General features: G+C 45.0%; 2 protein-coding genes across 2 annotated transcripts; one reads left to right on the forward strand and one right to left on the reverse strand.

Moving 5' to 3' along the window:
• The first annotated feature begins 313 nt into the window (after nucleotides 1-313).
• Nucleotides 314-8,361, forward strand: c13h2orf69 (chromosome 13 C2orf69 homolog). The gene is made up of 4 exons (XM_076746597.1): nucleotides 314-982; nucleotides 4,752-4,990; nucleotides 6,240-6,725; nucleotides 6,813-8,361. Exons 1-3 carry the CDS (start codon nucleotides 689-691, stop codon nucleotides 6,715-6,717), a joined length of 1,011 nt encoding a protein of 336 aa, XP_076602712.1. The 5' UTR covers nucleotides 314-688; the 3' UTR covers nucleotides 6,718-6,725; nucleotides 6,813-8,361.
• On the reverse strand, nucleotides 8,227-19,060 carry stk17b (serine/threonine kinase 17b (apoptosis-inducing)). Its single transcript, XM_076746596.1, has 7 exons — nucleotides 18,497-19,060; nucleotides 15,441-15,653; nucleotides 14,307-14,445; nucleotides 13,465-13,591; nucleotides 12,963-13,011; nucleotides 12,350-12,529; nucleotides 8,227-11,508 (listed from the first exon to the last, which is right to left on the reverse strand). The coding sequence occupies exons 1-7, from the start codon at nucleotides 18,616-18,618 to the stop codon at nucleotides 11,271-11,273; spliced, it is 1,068 nt and encodes a 355-aa protein (XP_076602711.1). The 5' UTR covers nucleotides 18,619-19,060; the 3' UTR covers nucleotides 8,227-11,270.
• Nucleotides 19,061-19,147: the final 87 nt, after the last annotated feature.

Consider the following 19,147-nt stretch of genomic DNA (forward strand, 5'->3'; position numbering starts at 1 on the left):
ATACACATATATTCACAAGAGTGGTATGTATATGTTGTATTGACAATTATATCAGCCACGCCAGTAAATAAAAACAATATATTTTTTAGAACCAAATGGTTGAATGTATAAAAAAATAATAGATAATTAAATCAACAAATAGATTCGATTCTAAACATTTTTAAGTCCAGAATTTAAATCCTTTATGTATTTATTTCCTGCATTTGTTTAAAAATGTCAGCAATAAATTGTAACTTAGTCCGTCATACTTTCGTCAAAACAGGAAGTACACACGAGAGCATTATCTTGCCACCATCCTCGCTGTAGTCTCTTTAGGGGAAAAGGGACATGCGCAGAAGAGTTGATGGTTTGCTTCTCAGGAAGCAGCGTTAGCTAGCAGCTATTGATGGTGGCTGTGTGTTTGACAAACAGCGCCTCTTCGTGGACAAAAAGACCCAGAACTGTCAGAATTGAGTAACTAGTGCAAGAGTTTCTTCTGAGACTGCTACAATGTGAGACAGGCGACGAATACGACACAGTTCGTAATGATAAAATGTCGTTTATAGCCAAATAAAGGCTCCTTGTTCTGACGCAGATACGGCGATGCTATGCTAGCAGATGCTGCTATCGGTAGTTGGTTAGCTAGCTGACAGGAGCGGCATGGAGTGAGAAGGAAAAACGCCGAATCATTTTCTTATATCTAAAGTTCATGTTAGCCACCCGAGCAGTTGCGGTGGGTTTCGCTCTAATAACTGTGGCCAAAACGATGACCTCCGTGACAGCGACGACATCCACTGATTCTCGGGGGCTGCATGCATCAGCCAGCCGGGATGCACGCTCTGGGAGCCAGAGGCTCCAGAAGCTGCTCGCGGTGCCCGGATACGCGCCGAACCGAGTGAACGACCTGCTGCTCCTCCGGCCTGATGCGGACGACCAGACTGCTTCAGAGCCAAAGGAGAAGAGCAGTAACAAGCATGTGGTGTTTTTCCACGGGGATATTCAGGTGAGAGTGATGGAGGGTCTGTGGAACAGGGAGGGGTCGTCAGAAAGACGATGACTGGCCTAAATGAACCATTTAAACCGCTGAGAGATGATACAGAGACAAGGCTCTGATAACATTTCCATTTTATTAGACCTTATTGATAAGTACACCCTGTCAGGGTTCATACCAGTTCAATGATGGATACCGGCAGGTGGGAATGAAGCGCTGGTGCTTGTGATTTCAATAATAATAATAATAATAATAATAATAATAATAAACTTTATTTGCATAGCACCTTTAATATAGGAATTTCTGCCTAAAGTGCTTTTCAACAAAGAAAGTACATGTGCACTGCACCAAGTGCTTCACAGGAAAATACAGAAAGAACACAGAAACAGGAATAGAAAATTAATGCAAAATAAGATGTAGAATAAAACCCACTTGATGATAATAGTAGAAATAAGAAACAATGTCGAATAGATAGATCAACAGACAGATAAAATGAAGACAATATATAACATAAAGTGGTTAATAAACACACTGAAGAGTAATACAATAAAGTTAAGTACAGAGTACATTTATTGCATCAATTTAGATTAGATTCAACTTTATTGTCATCATCAGTGCAGCACAAAGACAACGAAATGCAGTTTAGCATCCAACCAGAAGTGCAAATAGTCATAATTTTCAAAATAGAAATACATACAAGTAGTGCAGTTGGCATGAAAATGAAGTAAAATACAACAATTTAAAGAAATGCTGTGCAGAAGCACGAGGCAAAGGACAAAAGTTTCAGCCCTGAGTCAGGAAGTGAAGACATGACATGACACTTTTAGCTTCACAAAGCTGTTTTTGCGATGTCTATAGGTTTTGGATGTCATTGACATTTGGGACATTTTAAATAAGATTAAGCGGCTGTACAAGTCGTGTCACTGTGTACTTGTAAACCGATTTGAGCTGCAACTCCTGTATGAAAGGTGCCGTACAATTAAAGTTCATTATTATTATCATGTGCAGCCACATGGCTCACTTATGCATACTAAAAGCCATGTGAGTTTCAGGTAACTGTCATGTGTTCTGCAGACATAAAAAAGCTTTTTATAGCTTTTAAACATGGTGTGACACCTCATGGGTGCCGGGAAAGGTTATCTTCTTGGTTTTGCTGCATCATAAAAAAACCTCCCAGGACCAAAGGAATCACCTGCATTTTGTTGCACATACACACACATTTGGACGGACTTGTATTACTTGTTTCCCACTTTAGCAGCAGAGTATGTAGGTCACTGTGCAGATCTGCATCTCAGAAATCACACAGGAGATGAAATCAGAAAGTCAGAGAGAGGTTTTTAACATGATGGCAGATATCTGACCCCGTCACACGTGGCTGCTCTGAGCTGCATTGATATCAAGTTAAGTTTATTTTTACTGTATGAGCCTTCATCTGTGAACAACACAGCTCAGTAATCAGTCAGTAATAAGTCACAAAATCCAGCTGAAAGGAGCCTTTCCAGCGCCAAGCTGAAGCATAGTAAGCAGAGTATAAAGCTACAGGTGCAAAGACTGCCTGTCTACCTGTGGAGAAAGGTGGATAATGAGTGGAGGCCACACTGCAGAGGCGGTGCACTTCCTGTTTGAGTGGGAGCTGAAGTTTACTATACTCAGATTCCCAGAATTCCACATGTAACACGCTGGAGTAACACCTCCACAACATGTGTTCAACCTCTGAGACGAGGCTGTAACAAAGCGTTCAGTGTGACGCCACGTTGATCTGTGCAGATCCTTTCTATCAGCAGAAACTACTAGAAAATGAACCAAATCTTCATGTCAGTAATTAGATAAAGGCAGCAATGTTTGGGCCTGATGTGTCTGAATATATTGTATTATTGACACCTGCTTCCCTGCAGTCGTCTGCACCGCAGGAAACAAACAGTATCTTTTTTTGGAAAGCATAGACATGTATTAAGATACGAACGTAGTAAATTACTTCAGTTTAACATTTCTAATTTCTGTCTAGTCATAAATAGACTCAAACTGTATCATGAAAATATTCTCAATAAAAAATAAGAACAGAAGACCTGAGAAAACATCATGAGCTTTAGCTGTTTTGAGGCTCTTCGTTTTTATCAGTCACTGCTGTCTTCACCCTAAAAACCAATGATCTTCACTCTGGGGACCTGCATTCTGCCCCCACAAGTATGGCAAGTCCCCACAGTGTGACTGTGTGAACAGATTTATGTCCCCACAGTGTGACTAACACACAGGCACACACACCATTTTGCCACGTCTCCTGTCATAACTCATGCACCGGTTGTCGATGACACTTCTGGTGGGCGTCATTGGACCGAGCAGGGTTCCTTTTCATTCTCGAGGTAGCCCCACCTGTAGACTTTAGCCACGCCCCCGTCCATCCATAACTCACGGTTACAGGAGGCGTCATCAAACCTGTCGCTCCACAAAATCTGTCCATTCGTTGGTCCACAAACCTCAGATTTCTACCCAAAGGCCACGAAGGTCCAGTTTGTGATGTGTGTGGATGCATGTGTGTACATGAACACTGCTTCACATTGTATTTTCCCCCTGAGACGTGTGTGTGTGTGTGAACATGTGCAGCTCTGAGTGAACTGCTTTAAAGAGCAGACGTGGTCGAGCCAAACCTCTTAATTGCTGCTGTTGCCAGATTACGGAAGGGTCACTTAAAAAATATGGAGGAGTAAAAGAAGATTAAACGTCGCCCGTTTGTTTTCTTTTCTAATTGCTTTCAGGAATTGAAGAACTGCCCTCATTTATTAGAGCTTCCCCAGTGCCCAATCCGGCTATTCATGGGCCTCATTTGCATTTCATTAGGCGTCTTTCCAGGCGAGCGTTGATATTCCCACAGTGTGCCGGTATTTGCCGGGAGACGTTCGTATGCACAGGACGCTGTCCCAGTGATGTTTCCATGTAAATAAAATGAATGAGGTCATTGTGTTGAGGACCACACAGCCTGACAGCAGACTGAGGAGATGCTGCTGATGAAACTAACGAAGTGTGTCAAAGATGGACGGATGTGTGTGAGGACTCTCGCCACGGCTGTTATCAGGACAGGCTACAGAAGGAAGCATTCATTGTTTGGCTCGCAGATTGAAGCCAGCTTTTTTATTCAAGCATCTTTGACTTTTAGAGTCTTTTTGGGGGAATGTTTTCTTTTAGCCTTGTGAATTTTTAGCTTTTGAAGGCTCAATAACTGCCAGAGCAACCCGCTCGCCTTCCCAGCTGTGTGCGTTCATGCTACAGCACTTCATCTGCAAGCTGTAAACATCATCACCACGCCGACGAAGAAGCTCATTTTAGGTCAACTGTGGGATTTAGGGATGTATGTGCACAAACAAATGCATAGTGATCATGAGTATACAGTCGGGAAATAAGTATTGAACACATTTTTTCACTGAACATACGTCCATTGAAGTTAATCACATGAAAATGTGCCACGATCGAAGACTCCATCACTGAAGGAAAGGTGTGTCAAAGCCCAAATTTCATCTAGCCATGACGTCCTGGTAGTGAAACCTTTGTGCTTTTCATCACCATTTTGTCTTTTCTGTAGAAATCGTTTGGTGCATGTGATTTCTGTGGTGTAAAGCGCTTTGAGCTGCAGTTCCTCTACGAAGAGAATCAAGTTTATTATTGTTGTTGTGTTGTTGTTGTTGTTAATGTTGTTGTTGTTGTTGTTGTCGTTGTCCTTGTTGGAGTGGTATCTGAGTCGTGTCCTGCAGCTGTGAACGGTCTCCGTCTGTGTTTGGTGTCTGTGCAGAACTTCCAGGAGCAGATGGCCCTGCAGCCTGAGGGATCCCAGTGGCTCTGCTGGAGTCTGGAGCAGGTCGCGCTCACCCTGGGCCGCCGTTTCCCCGACCGACACGTTTGGGTGGTCCGAGCTTCCCGCATGTATCTCCACAAGTTCAGCTGCTACCACAACTTCGTGGAGAGCAACATGTTCGGGGCTCCGGAGCACTCGCCGTACTCACCTGGCTTTGGAGCGTTTCGCCACCTCAGGTTTGTTTTTTCAGAGGAGCTGCATCACGTTCAGAATAAGCAGATATTTCCAAAAATCATCAGTCATATATGTGTGTATATATATGTCTATGTGTGTGCATGTATGTATGTGTGTATGTGTGTGTTTGTGTGTGTGTGTGTGTGTATGCATATATGTATGTATGTGTGTGTGTAGGTATAATTGTGTGTGCGTGTATGTATGTACGTATGTATGTATGTATGTTTGTGTGTGTGTGTGTGTGTATGTATATGTGTATAAATGTGTGTGTGTATGTATATATGTATGTGCATGTATGAGTGTATGTATATATGTATAAATGTTTGTGTGTATGCATATATGTATTTGTGTATGTATGTAAAAGTGTGTGTATGTATGTGTGTGCATGTATGTATGTGTGTGTATGTATAAATGTGTGTGCATGTATGTATGTATATATAAATGTGTATGTATATATGTATGCATCCGTGTGTGTGTATATATGTATGTGTGTATGTATAAATGTGTGTGTGTGTATGTATGTATATATATATGTATGTTTGTGTGTGTATGTACATATGTATGTATGTGTGTGCATGTATGTATGTGTGTGTGTGTATGTTTGTGTGTGTCTGTATGTATGTATATATGTATGTGTGTGTATATATGTATGTATGTATGTATGTATGTATGTATGCATGTGTTTATGTGTGTGTGTGTGTGTGTGTGTGTGTGTATATATATACATATACACACATCTCTGAAATAGCTTGCAGTGTCTTATACTGTAGCCATTCAGACATCTTTCATACTGTTTGTCTTGTGAGTTGCTCATCAAGAAAGTGTTCAAACTCCAGCACACTCAGCAAGAGGGGGTGTACAAAATAATAGAAACACCTGACAATACGAAGGCCATGCAGCCTGGCCTCAGGTTGATTTTCAAACTCATAAAAAAAAAAACTCATCGTCTCATTTTTACACTTACATTTGCATGTTTAACTTCATAGAAGTCACGTGTGTTGCTGCCTTTGGACTTGTTATTTACAGTAGTTGCTGTCAGCATCATGTCATGAAATCATACACCAAGCGCAGAAAAGCTGCTGTGCATGTAAAGAACAGAGGTCACAAATAGATGGTTACCACCATCTGAAGTCACCACTGAGCAGAATCATCACCTGAACATTATGAGCTTCACTAAATGAGTGTTTACTGCTCGGTGGTTGTATAGTAAGAGTCTGTGTGTCGTAGTCTGAACGGCTTCTCCGATCGCAGGGCCCTGCTGAGCCACGCCATGGAGCGAGCCGACCTGCCACACCCCCTCCAGCCACAGGGAGGCGCCGACAGCATCCCCTCAGGGTTCTCCCTCGCGCTGGTGGGCTTCAGCAAAGGCTGCGTGGTCCTGAACCAGCTGGTGTACGAGCTGTCCGGGGCCCGCGCCGACCCCCAGGTGTCCCACTTCGTCAAACGCATCACGGACATGTACTGGCTGGACGGCGGCCACCCCGGGGGCAGTGAGACCTGGGTGACGGACAAGCAGGTGCTGAAGGAGCTCGCCTCCAGCGGCGTGTCCATTCACGCTCACGTGACCCCTTACGAGGTGTGCGACCCGATGCGGGCCTGGGTGGGCCGCGAGTACGGATACTTCATCAAGACCCTGGAGGAGTTCGGCGTCTGTCCGAACAAGAAGCTGCACTTTGAGGACGAGCCCCCCTCCATCGAGAACCACTTCAGGGTCATCCAGGAGTTCTGAGTTCGGTGGTGAGCTGAACGTCACTGAGCGCTTTAAATTATATATTAAGGATGCAGATTGATGTGCTGGTCATACCTCATTTTTCTATGTTTAAGGGCTCAGAGTTGAGAGCATGTGACAGATGCTGGTGTACTTTTTACTGCTAAACGCACTTGATCCGAGTCTGAATGCTGGGGGTCTTTCCCCTGCTGCCGCGGCCCTGAGTAGGAACATGCAGGTATGAAAATGGTCTTCCTCCCTCTTTATTCTTCAGGCTCAACGTGACCTTTTACTTTGGATTTAAAGCTTTTTGTCGCCGTCAATGTGGAAACAAGTGATTCATGTTGGATTGTGTTTAATTTAAGTTAATTGTGTAACTTTGTGATTTATTTAAATTTAAACTTAAGAGTAATCTATTACATTCTCTTCATACCTGCACTTCTAGTTACTTTTGAGCTCCTTTTAGACACCTGAATGTGTGAATGTCTGAACTTTACACTCTCGGACTTCATCAGTCGGATTCTCAGTCGTGATTCGTGATTGTATTTAAACTGAAGCTAATGAATGAACGAATGAATGAATGAATGAATGACTGCTCGGTCCGAAAGTTGGTGGATTTTCCACCAATAGTTCCTCCGACCTTTTCGTTTAAAGGTCACGTGACTGCAGCCGACAGCACGGTCGCCCTTCGAGGTCCATTTAGTAGGCTTTCTGGAGCTTTCGATCATATCACATGATGTTTTCTGCTGCTGGTGAAGATCGTGTGGACGTTGAAGGGAGATTTTAAAGTTTAAGAACGAACTGTTGAACTCATTTCATGATCAACTTTCCCTGTTTTTACTTTTTTTTTTTTAACTATTGCTCGTTAATTTGCTCTTTTCGATTGGATCTTTCTGCATTTTTGCTTTGACAATATACCAAATTACCTTTTTTGTTTAAAAAAAGAAAAGACAAACTGTCGTAATGTCAGTGACTGTTTTCCTCACTGTGGCAGAAATGTGTTGTTCCTTTGTTCATTAATGTGTAAAAACACACACACTTGCTAGTTTATGGGAATGTGGCAGCATGTGTGTCAGTCTCTGATGTATTAACCTCTATGTAATCTTACATAGTCTTTGCACTACGCTGATGGCTGTAACTGGTTTTGCTGAATGTAACTTCAGATCATTCCATTGTGTTTACTACTTGCTGTATGTCGTGCTGCTTAAAATCCCTGTGAGTCGATGAGGAGGCAGATGAGAGTTTTGAAAAGGTGTTTAGCAAGTGCACAGCCAAGAAAACACGCATCATTTGAAGTCACCTGCTTGCTAATAGAACATCCAGTCACCGTGCTGTTGTGTCGTGTTGAGGCCGAGCCTGGCCTGCGATGAGAGGGTGAAACACAGAAGTGTGTGTGTCGGCAGCTGACAGCGAGCTGTTTGGTTGAGCTGTGTGGAAGCAGCAGGTGGCAGCAGTGCAGAGGAGTACAAAGAGCCTGTTCTGCACCGATCGACTCAAGACGACGACAACAACATCGAACACTCAGTCGCATATTTTCTACAACCTTTAATGAGCTTTTCAGTTTGCTTTGTGATGCTTACATATTAGCCTGCAGTTGATCAGAATACAATACGGATTATGTCTTTTTTTTAGTCATTTCAGATGCAATCAGAATGCTCATACATTAAAAAAATATAAAATGCAAAATAAACATCCGTCTCTTGAACATTTATTTGCTTGTGCTTGTGGCTGGTTTGACTACAGTTTCCTTCAGTCTCACACAACAAACAGGTATGTTGATATCACCGGTGCGCCGCTTCTCGAGGATGACGGCCTGAATGCCAGCTGAGCACTGTCACACACACACACACACACACACACACACACACACACACACACACACACACACACGCGCGCACACACACAGGCCACCGAGTGACTAGCTGCTGAAAATAACAGTACAATAGCTGTACAAAAGAAGAAAATCAACACCGCAGCGTAAGTCATGTTCAAGTGACAGACGACGGCAGCGAACACGAGGCACTTTGTCCGACGCGTTGGAGCATTTCGTCATCCTGCAAGGCGAGATCCCTGACATCACTGCGCTGCAAAACAAGTCCATCCTCTCCCTCGAGGTTAAGCTACCCGTCAAGTTTTAAAATCTTTTTTTTTTTTTTAGCTGCAGCTGAGAAACTTCCCGCGTCAAACCGCCTCCTTTCAGCCTGGATCGAGATTATTTCCACACACTCATCTGTTTGGAGAGGTATCAGACAGAGCAGGGCAGACTTTGAAAAGTAAGATTCAAGCTTATTTCCTGATACATCAAACTGATATACTTCCCAGCTGCTTGGACAAAGTTCTTACGACAAGCTCGAGTAGAATCTGCTGACTCGGTGAGACTTAAATCACTGGTTGAGATGAAATCTTTTACAGTGTGGCGTTCCAGTTTTTCAGGATGACAGCATACAGATGAGAGCGCGGCCGTGGCTGGAGACGCCCAGCTCCCGACACAAAGCCCATTGTACCAGCCGGTGACAACAACAAACAAAAACGCCATGTGGCCTTATTCAGAATGGCACCTCCGAACAAAAAGAGGAATGTTTCACTGGAGCTCGACAGAAATCAGAATCTGCACTTTAGGAGAGGCGAGGCGTTTTCATTCGAGTCTTACTCCAACAAAAGACGCAAATCCTGTGAATCAATAGCACCTCAAGTTTCACATTAAGCGAAGGCTCTGCCAGCTTCACGGGACAAACATCCGTCTCTTTAGAAAACATCAGTCCCACTCTCTCAGCACCTCAAAAGCCTTTCATGCCGACATATCTGAACACTCAACGTCTCAACCTAAAGGAGCACTTCCACATTTTGGGAAATATTCCCCAAAATGTCAAAGTCTTCCTTTAAATGCTTCTTTCACGACACATTTCCAGCTCCATCAACGTGTTTAATCACCCTCCTCCTGACTAAAACCATCTGACTCATCTCCATGTTTGCTTTACTTCCCAGTACCACCTAAAAACTAATCCTCGCCTTCGTCCTCCCAACTGGCTGCAGTCAAACATTTCCATTTCTTACTCCATACACTGCGACCACAACAGCAACTTATTTTAAATAACACCTTGATCATCCTAAATTACCCACTATAATCTCAACACTTCCTTATAAGACATGTGAGCACATTTACATAAAAATATAAAGTAGAAGTCCAGCACATAAATAATAATAATAATAGGCCTGTAAGAATAACATTAAGAGTAGAGAACACAGTGAGCAGAGAGCGAGCAGCACGCCCTGAGACGAAAACCACAGGAAGGCCTCACTTCAGGCACCTTGACCGAGACGGCGAGCTGTCAGTGAGCGCAGCTGAACGGCTTTGGCGAGGGTGTGACGGACGCACTGAACCGCTCGAACATGCACGCCTCCTGTTTTGCTTATCGGTCGATGCGTGTGCTCGTGAACTAAGTGCTCGAGTCGCGTTTCTCCCCAAACAAAGAGGAACTTGCAGCTCTGTGAGGACATCCTTTCAGTGAGCGCGGGTGTGGCCAGCGAACGGCGTGAGTCACGGGGCTTTTTGAGCCGTTACAGCTTTAAGTTTCTAGCTTAGTACAGAAGGATAAACAAAGATGGTGGGAATGCCGTGATTTGCTGCTCGGCTGAAGCTCCTCCGTCCAGGCAGTCTCTTCTAGAAAACACAAACACTGCCACTGAAGGTGGAAGCCTCTCAGCTCTCTGAAAGGGGACTAAACTACGGTTATTAAAATGAGTTTCATCTAAAACCCTGAGCTAAATTTAAACACTCGTCTTACTGCAGACATGGAGGAGATGAGACTCTGAGGGAAATGCAAACAGAAGGAATGTAATATGCTCGTGTTACTCTGAGCCTCTGCTGGATGTTTGGAAAGTGCAGCTTGGAGGTGGAATACAGAACCGATGCAGGTAGTCAGAGACGGAGCTGTGACGCAGACAGCACCGTGTTTGAAGAATAAAAACCCACGTGAAAGAAAACACAGAGGCTGGAGCCAACAGCCCATAGTGCTGCAGTCCAGCCGCCCAGAGTTCTTTTTAACATGCAAATCAGGACACTATCACACTTCCTCATAGCAGAGGCGCTCATCTCCTTATCAGGCAGTTCTGCTGAAACAAAAGTGCAACGAAACAGTAAGCAGCCGCGGTGACTGACTTCCGACTTTAAGGCAGAGAGCGCAGTGCACTCCTTTAAGGTTTGCTGAGAGGATTAAAACGCACGAGAGAAGTGTTGCATAGATTTCCCTAGAAATACTCCACGCTAGCCTTCAGCGGGACATGGACGGCCCTCTGAAAACACCACAGATTTTAACAATGAAATGTATTAAATACTTTAGGTTAAACACAATGCATTAAGTGAGACACACTGTACAACTTTCACACTTTCAAACAGCGACGGATCAGCGATGTCAAAGTTTAGCTGGTTATCTTTGGTCTGAGTGGTCGAACATTAGTGGAACAGAGACGCAGCCTAAGTACTTCTGAGTAGCGGCAGCAGACAGCTGGTTTTCTGAAGGCTTAAAAGAATTCTGCTGGCTTACACTTCTCCTCAACGCTCAGACGTCACTGTCTCAAAAGTCGCCGTCTCCAGCGGCGAGCGTTTGCTCGTCGAAGCGAAACCTCTTTGCGTGGGAGTGGGGCGACTCCAGGAAGTTCTCCTTGTCTTCGGGGTCTTCGAGCGGGGCGGCCCACTTGGTGCCGCAGCTCCTGTCGCGGACGGGGCGGGTGGCGGTGGGGTCGGGGCTCAGACAGAACTGCTGCTGCCACAGCCAGGGGTGGCTCATACACTCTGCAGCGCTGGGCCGGTCCCTGCAGTCAAACACAGACACCACCGACAACAGCCTGTGATTATTCACTCAATCATTTGGCCTAAAAAATGAAAAAACTTTCACCTTTTCATCACTTAAAATGCTCGTTTTGTCTGACCAACAGTCCAAAACTCAAAGAAAAGTCATTTACCATGACGCATGAGAAGGGATGGAAGCAAATCTGAGAAGCTGAAACCATCAAATTTGGCATTTTTGATTGAAAAATTACTTGAACAATTGAGCAAGGTTGAGTTTCTGGTCAGGCAGATCCGACTCCCCGTGAAATCAAACGTTTTCCCAGACAAACTTGGGCTGCGAGCAGAAAAAAATAAAAGTGACGACAGAGGAGAAAACGTCACCGCTGGTCCGTCATTCGACTGATGGAGAAAACTGGGGGATTGAAAGGACTCAGAACTGATCCTGAATCAGCCTCTTCCTCCTACACAGGGACTTAATGTGGGCAGTGCTGCTAACTTTAGCTTGATCAGCTACATTACTATCACTGACCTGTGATTAGCAGGCTTACATGTGACCTCTGTTCCAGTAAAACAAAGTTTACTTTGTGTCGTCATCGTCATTTAACAGATATCAATCTCACATAAGTAGATAAATGAATTATAAAGGGCCAAAAACAACACCAAGGAAAGATATGAGCAGAAACGTTTCAGCTGTGTTTGTGTGCAGAATCAGTCAAAGATGAAGTACGACATGACGGCTGGGACGCCTCGTGGAAACCATGTCTCATCTTGTAGTTTAGAGCTCGGCGCTAACTGTCCACTGATTCCATTCAAAATAAATCATCTGACAGTCTCTGCTCGTCTGTCTGAGGCGACTTCACTCACTCTGGCGCTTTGACCAGCAGCTTGCGGATGAAGTCCACAGCCAGCTCGGACACCCTGGAGAAGGTGTCCCTGCTGTAGTCCACGCTGACCTGGGACACGTTCAGGAACGTCTCCTGCTTGTCGTCTCCGGCAAACGGAGACTCGCCCGTCACCAGCATGTAGGCTATGACGCCGACGCTCCTGAGGGACACACACAGGCACGCAGGACGCCGTCACCACACGCCGACTGAGCGGCACAGGCTGAATTCTTCCATAAAAACAACATCAGGCCTATTTTCATCATTTGGACGAGCGCAGCAGTGAGAACAAAGGTGACCATTAAAATCATTACCCGACCTGTAAACAGCCATTAGCTCTGCAGAGCTGCTTTGAGGTTTGTGGCGTTACACTGAAACGGATCACCTTCATTTTCATTTACAAATCATTAGGTTTAAGAGTCCCAGCGCAGGTCTGAAAACAAGCTCTCTGATGGTGTGACAGGCTGCAGAGACGGCGCGTCGCAGCGTCGCTCACAGCTTCACCTTCTCCTTCTCAAACTGCTCAGAAATGTTTAAACAGCTGCTGCGCGTCGTCCAAAATGAAGTCACTGCAGCTTTTGCAAGAATGGACTCACCACAGGTCAGTCGCTGTTGTGATTGGCTCGTAATTCAGGATCTCTGGAGCTGGACGACATGAAAGAAGAAGTCAGCTGTCGCTCGATATTACAAGAAAGTCTTCTTGTAATTTCCTGTGTCGCCTCAAACCTCACCTTGGTTTATTTCACCATGACTGACGTTTTGTATCTCAGCTGTTTCTTTGTCACTGTTTTTCATCAACCTATCTGCTTCCTGAATGGTGTCATGTACAAACTAAACTCACAGAGGAGCTGGCAGAGGGTTGTATTCACTGCCTCCATCCATAAGCTCAGTGACACGCATGCTAATGACAGCAGACGAATGCCAAGGACTTCTCAATAACCATAAACGCCTCGTACTTCATGAGACGTCCTACAGAGCTCTGTCTGCTGGTGTTATGCAAGATCAGTTTCACTCTGGAGGAGCTCTATTGTTACTAACTTTAATGCCTTCCCGTCTGTCTTTGACAAATCAAAGCGTGTTTCATGGAAATCAACTTACCCACATACTCAGGTGTGCCAAGAATCTCTCTGAGCTCACCGACCGCACCCAGCCTGCGTGCCAGGCCAAAGTCTACGATCTTGATGTCTCCTGGAGGAGACAGGCTGGTCAGGAGAATGTTCTGGGGCTGGGAGAAAGCAAACAGGAGGCACAGAGGACGTGAGGCAGACAGCTGAAGCTCTGCAGAGATAAGACGCACTTCAAACCTGGCCTCAAAACCTCTCACCAAAATCTGAACTCCTCAAGATCTCTTTGAACACTTGTGCAATATTGTTCTTGGCCTCCAAGGAAGGCGTTTACCCCTCAGAGCACATCTACCATGATTCTCTGCTTAAGTAGTGAAAATATATGAACCATACGACACTGTGCAAACACGCCATTATGAGTGATTGCTTCATTCTCTGCAGGAGAACATACAGTACGCTTTGTGCTTCTTTGTTCTGTTTGCTCAGTTCTCCATGTCAATTAGCATCTCGCTGAAAGAACCGGTCGTGTAAAATCCTCTGACCTAGTTTGCACCAGTGTCAGTCAGTGTTTTAAACATGGAGATCCACCTGCAGCTGGAGGGCACAAATCACTCCGTTTGCACTGTGCTCAGGGAGAAGAGTTCTGTTACCGCCTCCAATCCCAGATCTGAGCTCAACTGTGTCATGAAAATAGGATTTTGGGGTTTTGAGCACACAGCTGCTCTAAAAAAGGGACACATGGGCATCATTTAATGGGGGTCTGTGGCAAAGTGAGTGAGCATGTAAAAATAGATTCCCTCAGCTCCGGCTACACTCATGCACGTGATTTTCTGTGTGTGTGTGTGTGTGTGTGTGTGTGTGTGTGTGTGTGCAGACCTTCAGGTCTAAGTGCACCACGTTGCTCTGGTGGAGGTGGTGGACTCCCTCCAGTGTTTGCCTGATCAGACGGGTGATCTGGGCCTCTGGCAGCAGCTCCTCAGACACACAGTGGTCAAATATCTCTCCACCTGCCGCACTGGGTGAAGAGAAAACACACACACACACGGACACACACACTGTAAATACACAAACACACACACAGACTGTTTGTGAAACGGCCGGCTACGAGCACTTAATGCAGATGGAGTGTGATGCAACAAAAACGTGATGTGCTCCAGGGTTTCTGGGTGGCCTGGTGGTTTTAGTGGCCAGCCCATAGCCAGAGGGTCACTGGTTTGATCCTGCATGTCCTGGCAAAGTGTTATTGAGCAAGAAAGCAACCTCAAACCACTTTCCTGCTTACTCACTGTAAAGCACTGGAGGTAGGAACGTCAGCCAAAGTTGACACAAAGCCCTAAAATCATGCCCAGAGTACAAAGCTAATCTGATTTTATTACATTTCAGGTTATACAAGTTTCCACTCTGACATTTCTCTGGGCCCCTCTCGAATTGTCCAGGCTGACTTAGATCAACACGGAGAGGTGTTCAGCTTTTCAGGCTGTCTTTGCTCTCAGGAAGGGATTTAAGTGTCTCCAACAACAAGTATTAAAGGTGTGGTTAGAACATCGGAGCAATTCACCTGAAGACAAACACCGTGTTCTTATTTCCAAACTAGGTCACAACAGGTTTCTGTTTTGACGGTACAAAGTATGATGATGATGATGGCTGAGAAGACGTTCATTCAGGTCAGCGCGATCAGGACTTTCAGCTCAAACTGCTCAATAATCTGGCTAACATGGGTCAAAGTGTACAACGCTTTGGCTAACACGGGACTTTTAGTCTGGAAACAAGTCTTGATAAACCTGTTGGGAAGAATGAGAATTACATAAAAGAGCAGAGTGTGGCAGCTCCTTGGGATTGGACAAACAGGACTTTGCCCTTTAACAGGCACTTACAGGATCACAGTGCTGGTGCTGTGCATGTTTTTGCTTGTTTAGAAACAAACATCCAGCGTTAGGCAGGTTATATAATGCATACAGTACTGAATCAAAAGGGTAAAAGGATATGTTACTGTTTCTGCTGTGAACTCACTATTCCAGCACCAAGACGATGTCGTGATCTGTCTCATAAGCAGCGTGCAGGTTGACAATTCGGGCGTTGTTACGGGCCATCTCCAGGACGGCCATCTCATGAATGACTTCTGCCCGGCAGTCGCGACCTCGCCTCCTCTTCCGGAGGAATTTGGCCGCGAACACCTTCCCGGTGGCCTTCTCGACACAGTGCTTGACCACAGCAAACTTCCCCCTAGGAAGCAGAGAGTGGACATACGTGGTTACGATGCACCCTTCAGTTTGACAGAGATCAGAAACCTGGGATCCTTAAATGAAACGATATCAGATTTAAGTGATTTCTTCTACGAACACCCTCCCATTAGCGTAGTTACAGGTCACATATTACGCATGAGGCTGGGTGACATGGAAAGTCCCGTATCAACATGTGTCATGATAAAGGTCTGGGCATGCCAAACGAGCCGTCACGCTGACGTTCCTCACAGCGGAGCGTAAGGTGACGAGGAGAGGTGAAGACCACAAACCGAGGCAACATGTTTTCACAACACTTTCAAAATAAAACACAGTAAATGGCATTAATCAGTATGTTTCGCAGCCCTGATGACAGATTGCTCTTTGTAAATGATTGCTGCATTGGGACTAATGGTGCCATAAAAATACTGGCATTAGATGCTGCCACGTCTTGATTATTGGGGTAATTCTTCATGTTACATAAGACTGAGAAGAAACTATCTGCTACGACATTAAAGTGTCAAAATTCATCATGGCTGATGATGCTGAAAAACAGCAATGCGACAAGTACGAAAGGCATGCTGTTCTAACATGGTGACGTGACTCTTTATAAGATAATTATTGAGACTGTGATTCATCTCCTCAGCTACACCTGGACAACAAACATCAGAAATTATTAACTCAAACTCTCTGGAGAACCGACTTTGCCCTCACTAAAAAAACTTTTGGCATTCAGCTGATGTTTTATGCAACTCGTGGAAACACTTCTCTGCAAGGCCTTACAATGACTGCGACAAAAGAAAAGTCCAAAAATAACTGCGTGACAAGAGCCCCAGAGCGATGACTGTGAAGGTTAGGGACCCAGAAGGACTTCCCTTAAAGAGCAGAACAATGGTGCTGACCCTCGCCGCTCGTAGTCCCACTGTGTTTGTACTGACCCCGAGGGAGCCGCTGCCTGGTGTTTGGTTCTGAGCAGGTAACACACAGCTGTTTTAAGAGCTGTTTTAGCTGGAAACAGCAGCCTGCAAGCGCTGGACTCAGCGTCTCAGACTCAACCATGAAGTAAATGAGTTGCTAAAGCGAGAGTCGCAGGGACTGACCCTGCTCACAATGACAGTCATTCAGTATCAACACAGAAAATACTGATGAATGTTTAATAAAATCATAGAAAGAGATTAACTGATGATAACTAGAAGTGATAGCTGCAGCCTGACGATGAATAGGGAAACTGAATTTTCCACTGCTAAAGGTCACTGATGCATACTGACTTAATACTGGGAATTAATGTTAATTCCTTTAAAGGTCAAAGTAAAACTTAAGTGGCTCTTATCATGTTTTTGAAAATACTGCACCTCAGAACTTCCTGTTTTGACAGTCCGCACACAAATAAGCGAACAGAAGTGGCATTTCTTCTTTCTAAAGCCTGCTTTCCACATGTGCTCGTTTCCTCCTTCCTGTTTGGACATCAGAATTACACAGCACACTCGGCGTGACACACCGCTCCACACACACCTCACGGAGCTGGTAGGAGCGGCCTTCAGCCATCAGCTGTTGCCATGGCTGACACACAGTGCCAAACACATGACAGAGGTCTACTGTGGCAGCATGGAGTCAGGTCTGCTGGCACCGAGAGGCTGGAGCTTACAGTCCAGAGTCCTAACGCAGTGTTCGTGTGCTGAATTACATCATCTGTGCTATTCATGAGGGCAAATACAGAAAGTATGAACAAAACACACTTGAATCCAGAGTGTTTTACTGGTGAGATAAAGGGCACCTCTGAGAGACTTTCTTCATTCTTCTGGGTGTCCATCACCAGCATCATGTACTGTAGCTCTGTGTTGATGCTGTCTGTCCCAGTTCCACATCAGAAACCCACTTTTTGTTTTGTACTACTGTGATCAATGCTAACTTATGCTCACATTATCCATTTCATCTGGTGCAGTTTCTAAGTTGTTGTATATTTCTCTCATCTGTGCAATAACACTGTTTATTATCCATGTTGGCAACACTGTTATCATTAACTGTACATACTGTACAAATACACAGACTCAGCATTTCTCAAGCGCAACACATGACATTAGTAGTTTTTCTCATGAGAATATTGGTACTTTCTGTGGCAGCAGGAATCTTATGGCAGTTAGTATTTTTCTACCCTGTACATAACGTACATGTACACAGTTGTTCTTCTTCTCTGTATCCTGTACTCTCTTTGTGTTGACCTCTTCGTGCCAGCCTTCTGTCTGTACCTCGTGCTGGCTCTAAGGTCTTACCTGGTGTGGGATCAATAAAGTCTTATCTTTGAATGTTTCTGCTGTCCATATGTGATATGTGGAGTTTTTCCTCTCATCTAAAGTCTAAATGTGTATGACAATGTCATTTCTGACTGACGTATGCGCTGTGTGTGTGTGTGTGTGTGTGTGTGTACATACATACATATAAGAAATGACAGATGACACTGCTGTAAAGTCCTCTAACTTTGATGTGATAAATGAAATGCCGGGCACACCCTCTGGCTCTCACTGCTGTCGCGTTAATAAAGTTTCCGTAAACACTGTCATTGTTCACAGTTTGCAAGCTTTAAACAATCGTAAATTATGGTCTGTCCTGTGGTTTGAAGCCATCACAGCACACATTCTTGTTCGGCCGTAAGTTAGTGTAATGTCTTTACTGTCCTGTTAGTCCTGAAAACGTCTTATTAACGAACTACATTCATTTCAAATACTAGTTTTACACTTCATATAGCTTAGCCATGTGACAGCCTGCTGATTTAACGTTAAAATTGTCCATAACTGAGCTTCAAATCTTCCCGCAGACAGCTCTCCTCTGCCCGGACTCCTCGGGACTCACCTTCCCAGCTCCCCGGTGGTATCATACACACTCTCCATCGGCTCCGTGCTGATCGGGGTCTGAATTTCGCCCAGCAGCCCCGCGGAGAGCCCGCTGCGACTGTCCAGCCGCCTCCGAGACATCTTTTTCTCCCTTTGGTATCGGTCCTGCCGCCAGCCACCCGGCTGGATACTCAACGCTACGTGAACGAGATGAACGACAAATCTAAGCTAAGTGGCTAGCTAACGTTTACACTACCCGCTGTACAAAACTTACATGTTAATGTTAGCTAAGCCGGTCCCCATGCTACCGTTCAGTCTGGCTAGTTTACGGACTCCGGTTAGCTCAACTGACGCTAACTAAGTTAGCTCAACGGTCAATGTCGCGGATTCAAAAGTGAGTTAAACCGAATTTCCACGACTCAACTGAAGAGGCGCAGTTAGTCTGTGAAGTCTACACCTACGGGTGGTTCCGGGGGGGAATTTTCCAAACTACCGCCGCCGGTGACTACTACATATCTCACTAAGTTCATCTGGAGAGTTTTCGGTCATTTTTACATCTCTCTGTTTGACACCTTCTCGACACGTCACTGACCGGCGCATGCGTACTACAGACGCGTTTGAAAAGGGGCGAGCTCGAGCTTATTTGAAACGTGAATACCGTTTTTACAGG

The sequence above is a fragment of the Chaetodon auriga genome, chromosome 13, assembly GCF_051107435.1.
Source record: "Chaetodon auriga isolate fChaAug3 chromosome 13, fChaAug3.hap1, whole genome shotgun sequence".
In the NCBI taxonomy this organism is placed as follows: domain Eukaryota; kingdom Metazoa; phylum Chordata; class Actinopteri; order Chaetodontiformes; family Chaetodontidae; genus Chaetodon; species Chaetodon auriga.

What these genes read in the sequence shown, in the direction of transcription:
- c13h2orf69 (XM_076746597.1), top strand. Translation starts at nt 689, where the DNA reads ATGTTAGCCACCCGAGCAGTTGCGGTGGGTTTCGCTCTAATAACTGTG. An exon ending in TTTTCCACGGGGATATTCAG is followed by an intron (nt 983 to 4,751) that starts GTGAGAGTGATG and finishes GTGTCTGTGCAG; the next exon opens with AACTTCCAGGAGCAGATGGC. An exon ending in GGAGCGTTTCGCCACCTCAG is followed by an intron (nt 4,991 to 6,239) that starts GTTTGTTTTTTC and finishes CTCCGATCGCAG; the next exon opens with GGCCCTGCTGAGCCACGCCA.
- stk17b (XM_076746596.1), bottom strand. Translation starts at nt 18,618, where the DNA reads ATGTCTCGGAGGCGGCTGGACAGTCGCAGCGGGCTCTCCGCGGGGCTG. An exon ending in TGGTGCACTTAGACCTGAAG is followed by an intron (nt 13,592 to 14,306) that starts GTCTGCACACAC and finishes GCTTTCTCCCAG; the next exon opens with CCCCAGAACATTCTCCTGAC. An exon ending in TGGCACACCTGAGTATGTGG is followed by an intron (nt 13,012 to 13,464) that starts GTAAGTTGATTT and finishes CATGTCGTCCAG; the next exon opens with CTCCAGAGATCCTGAATTAC.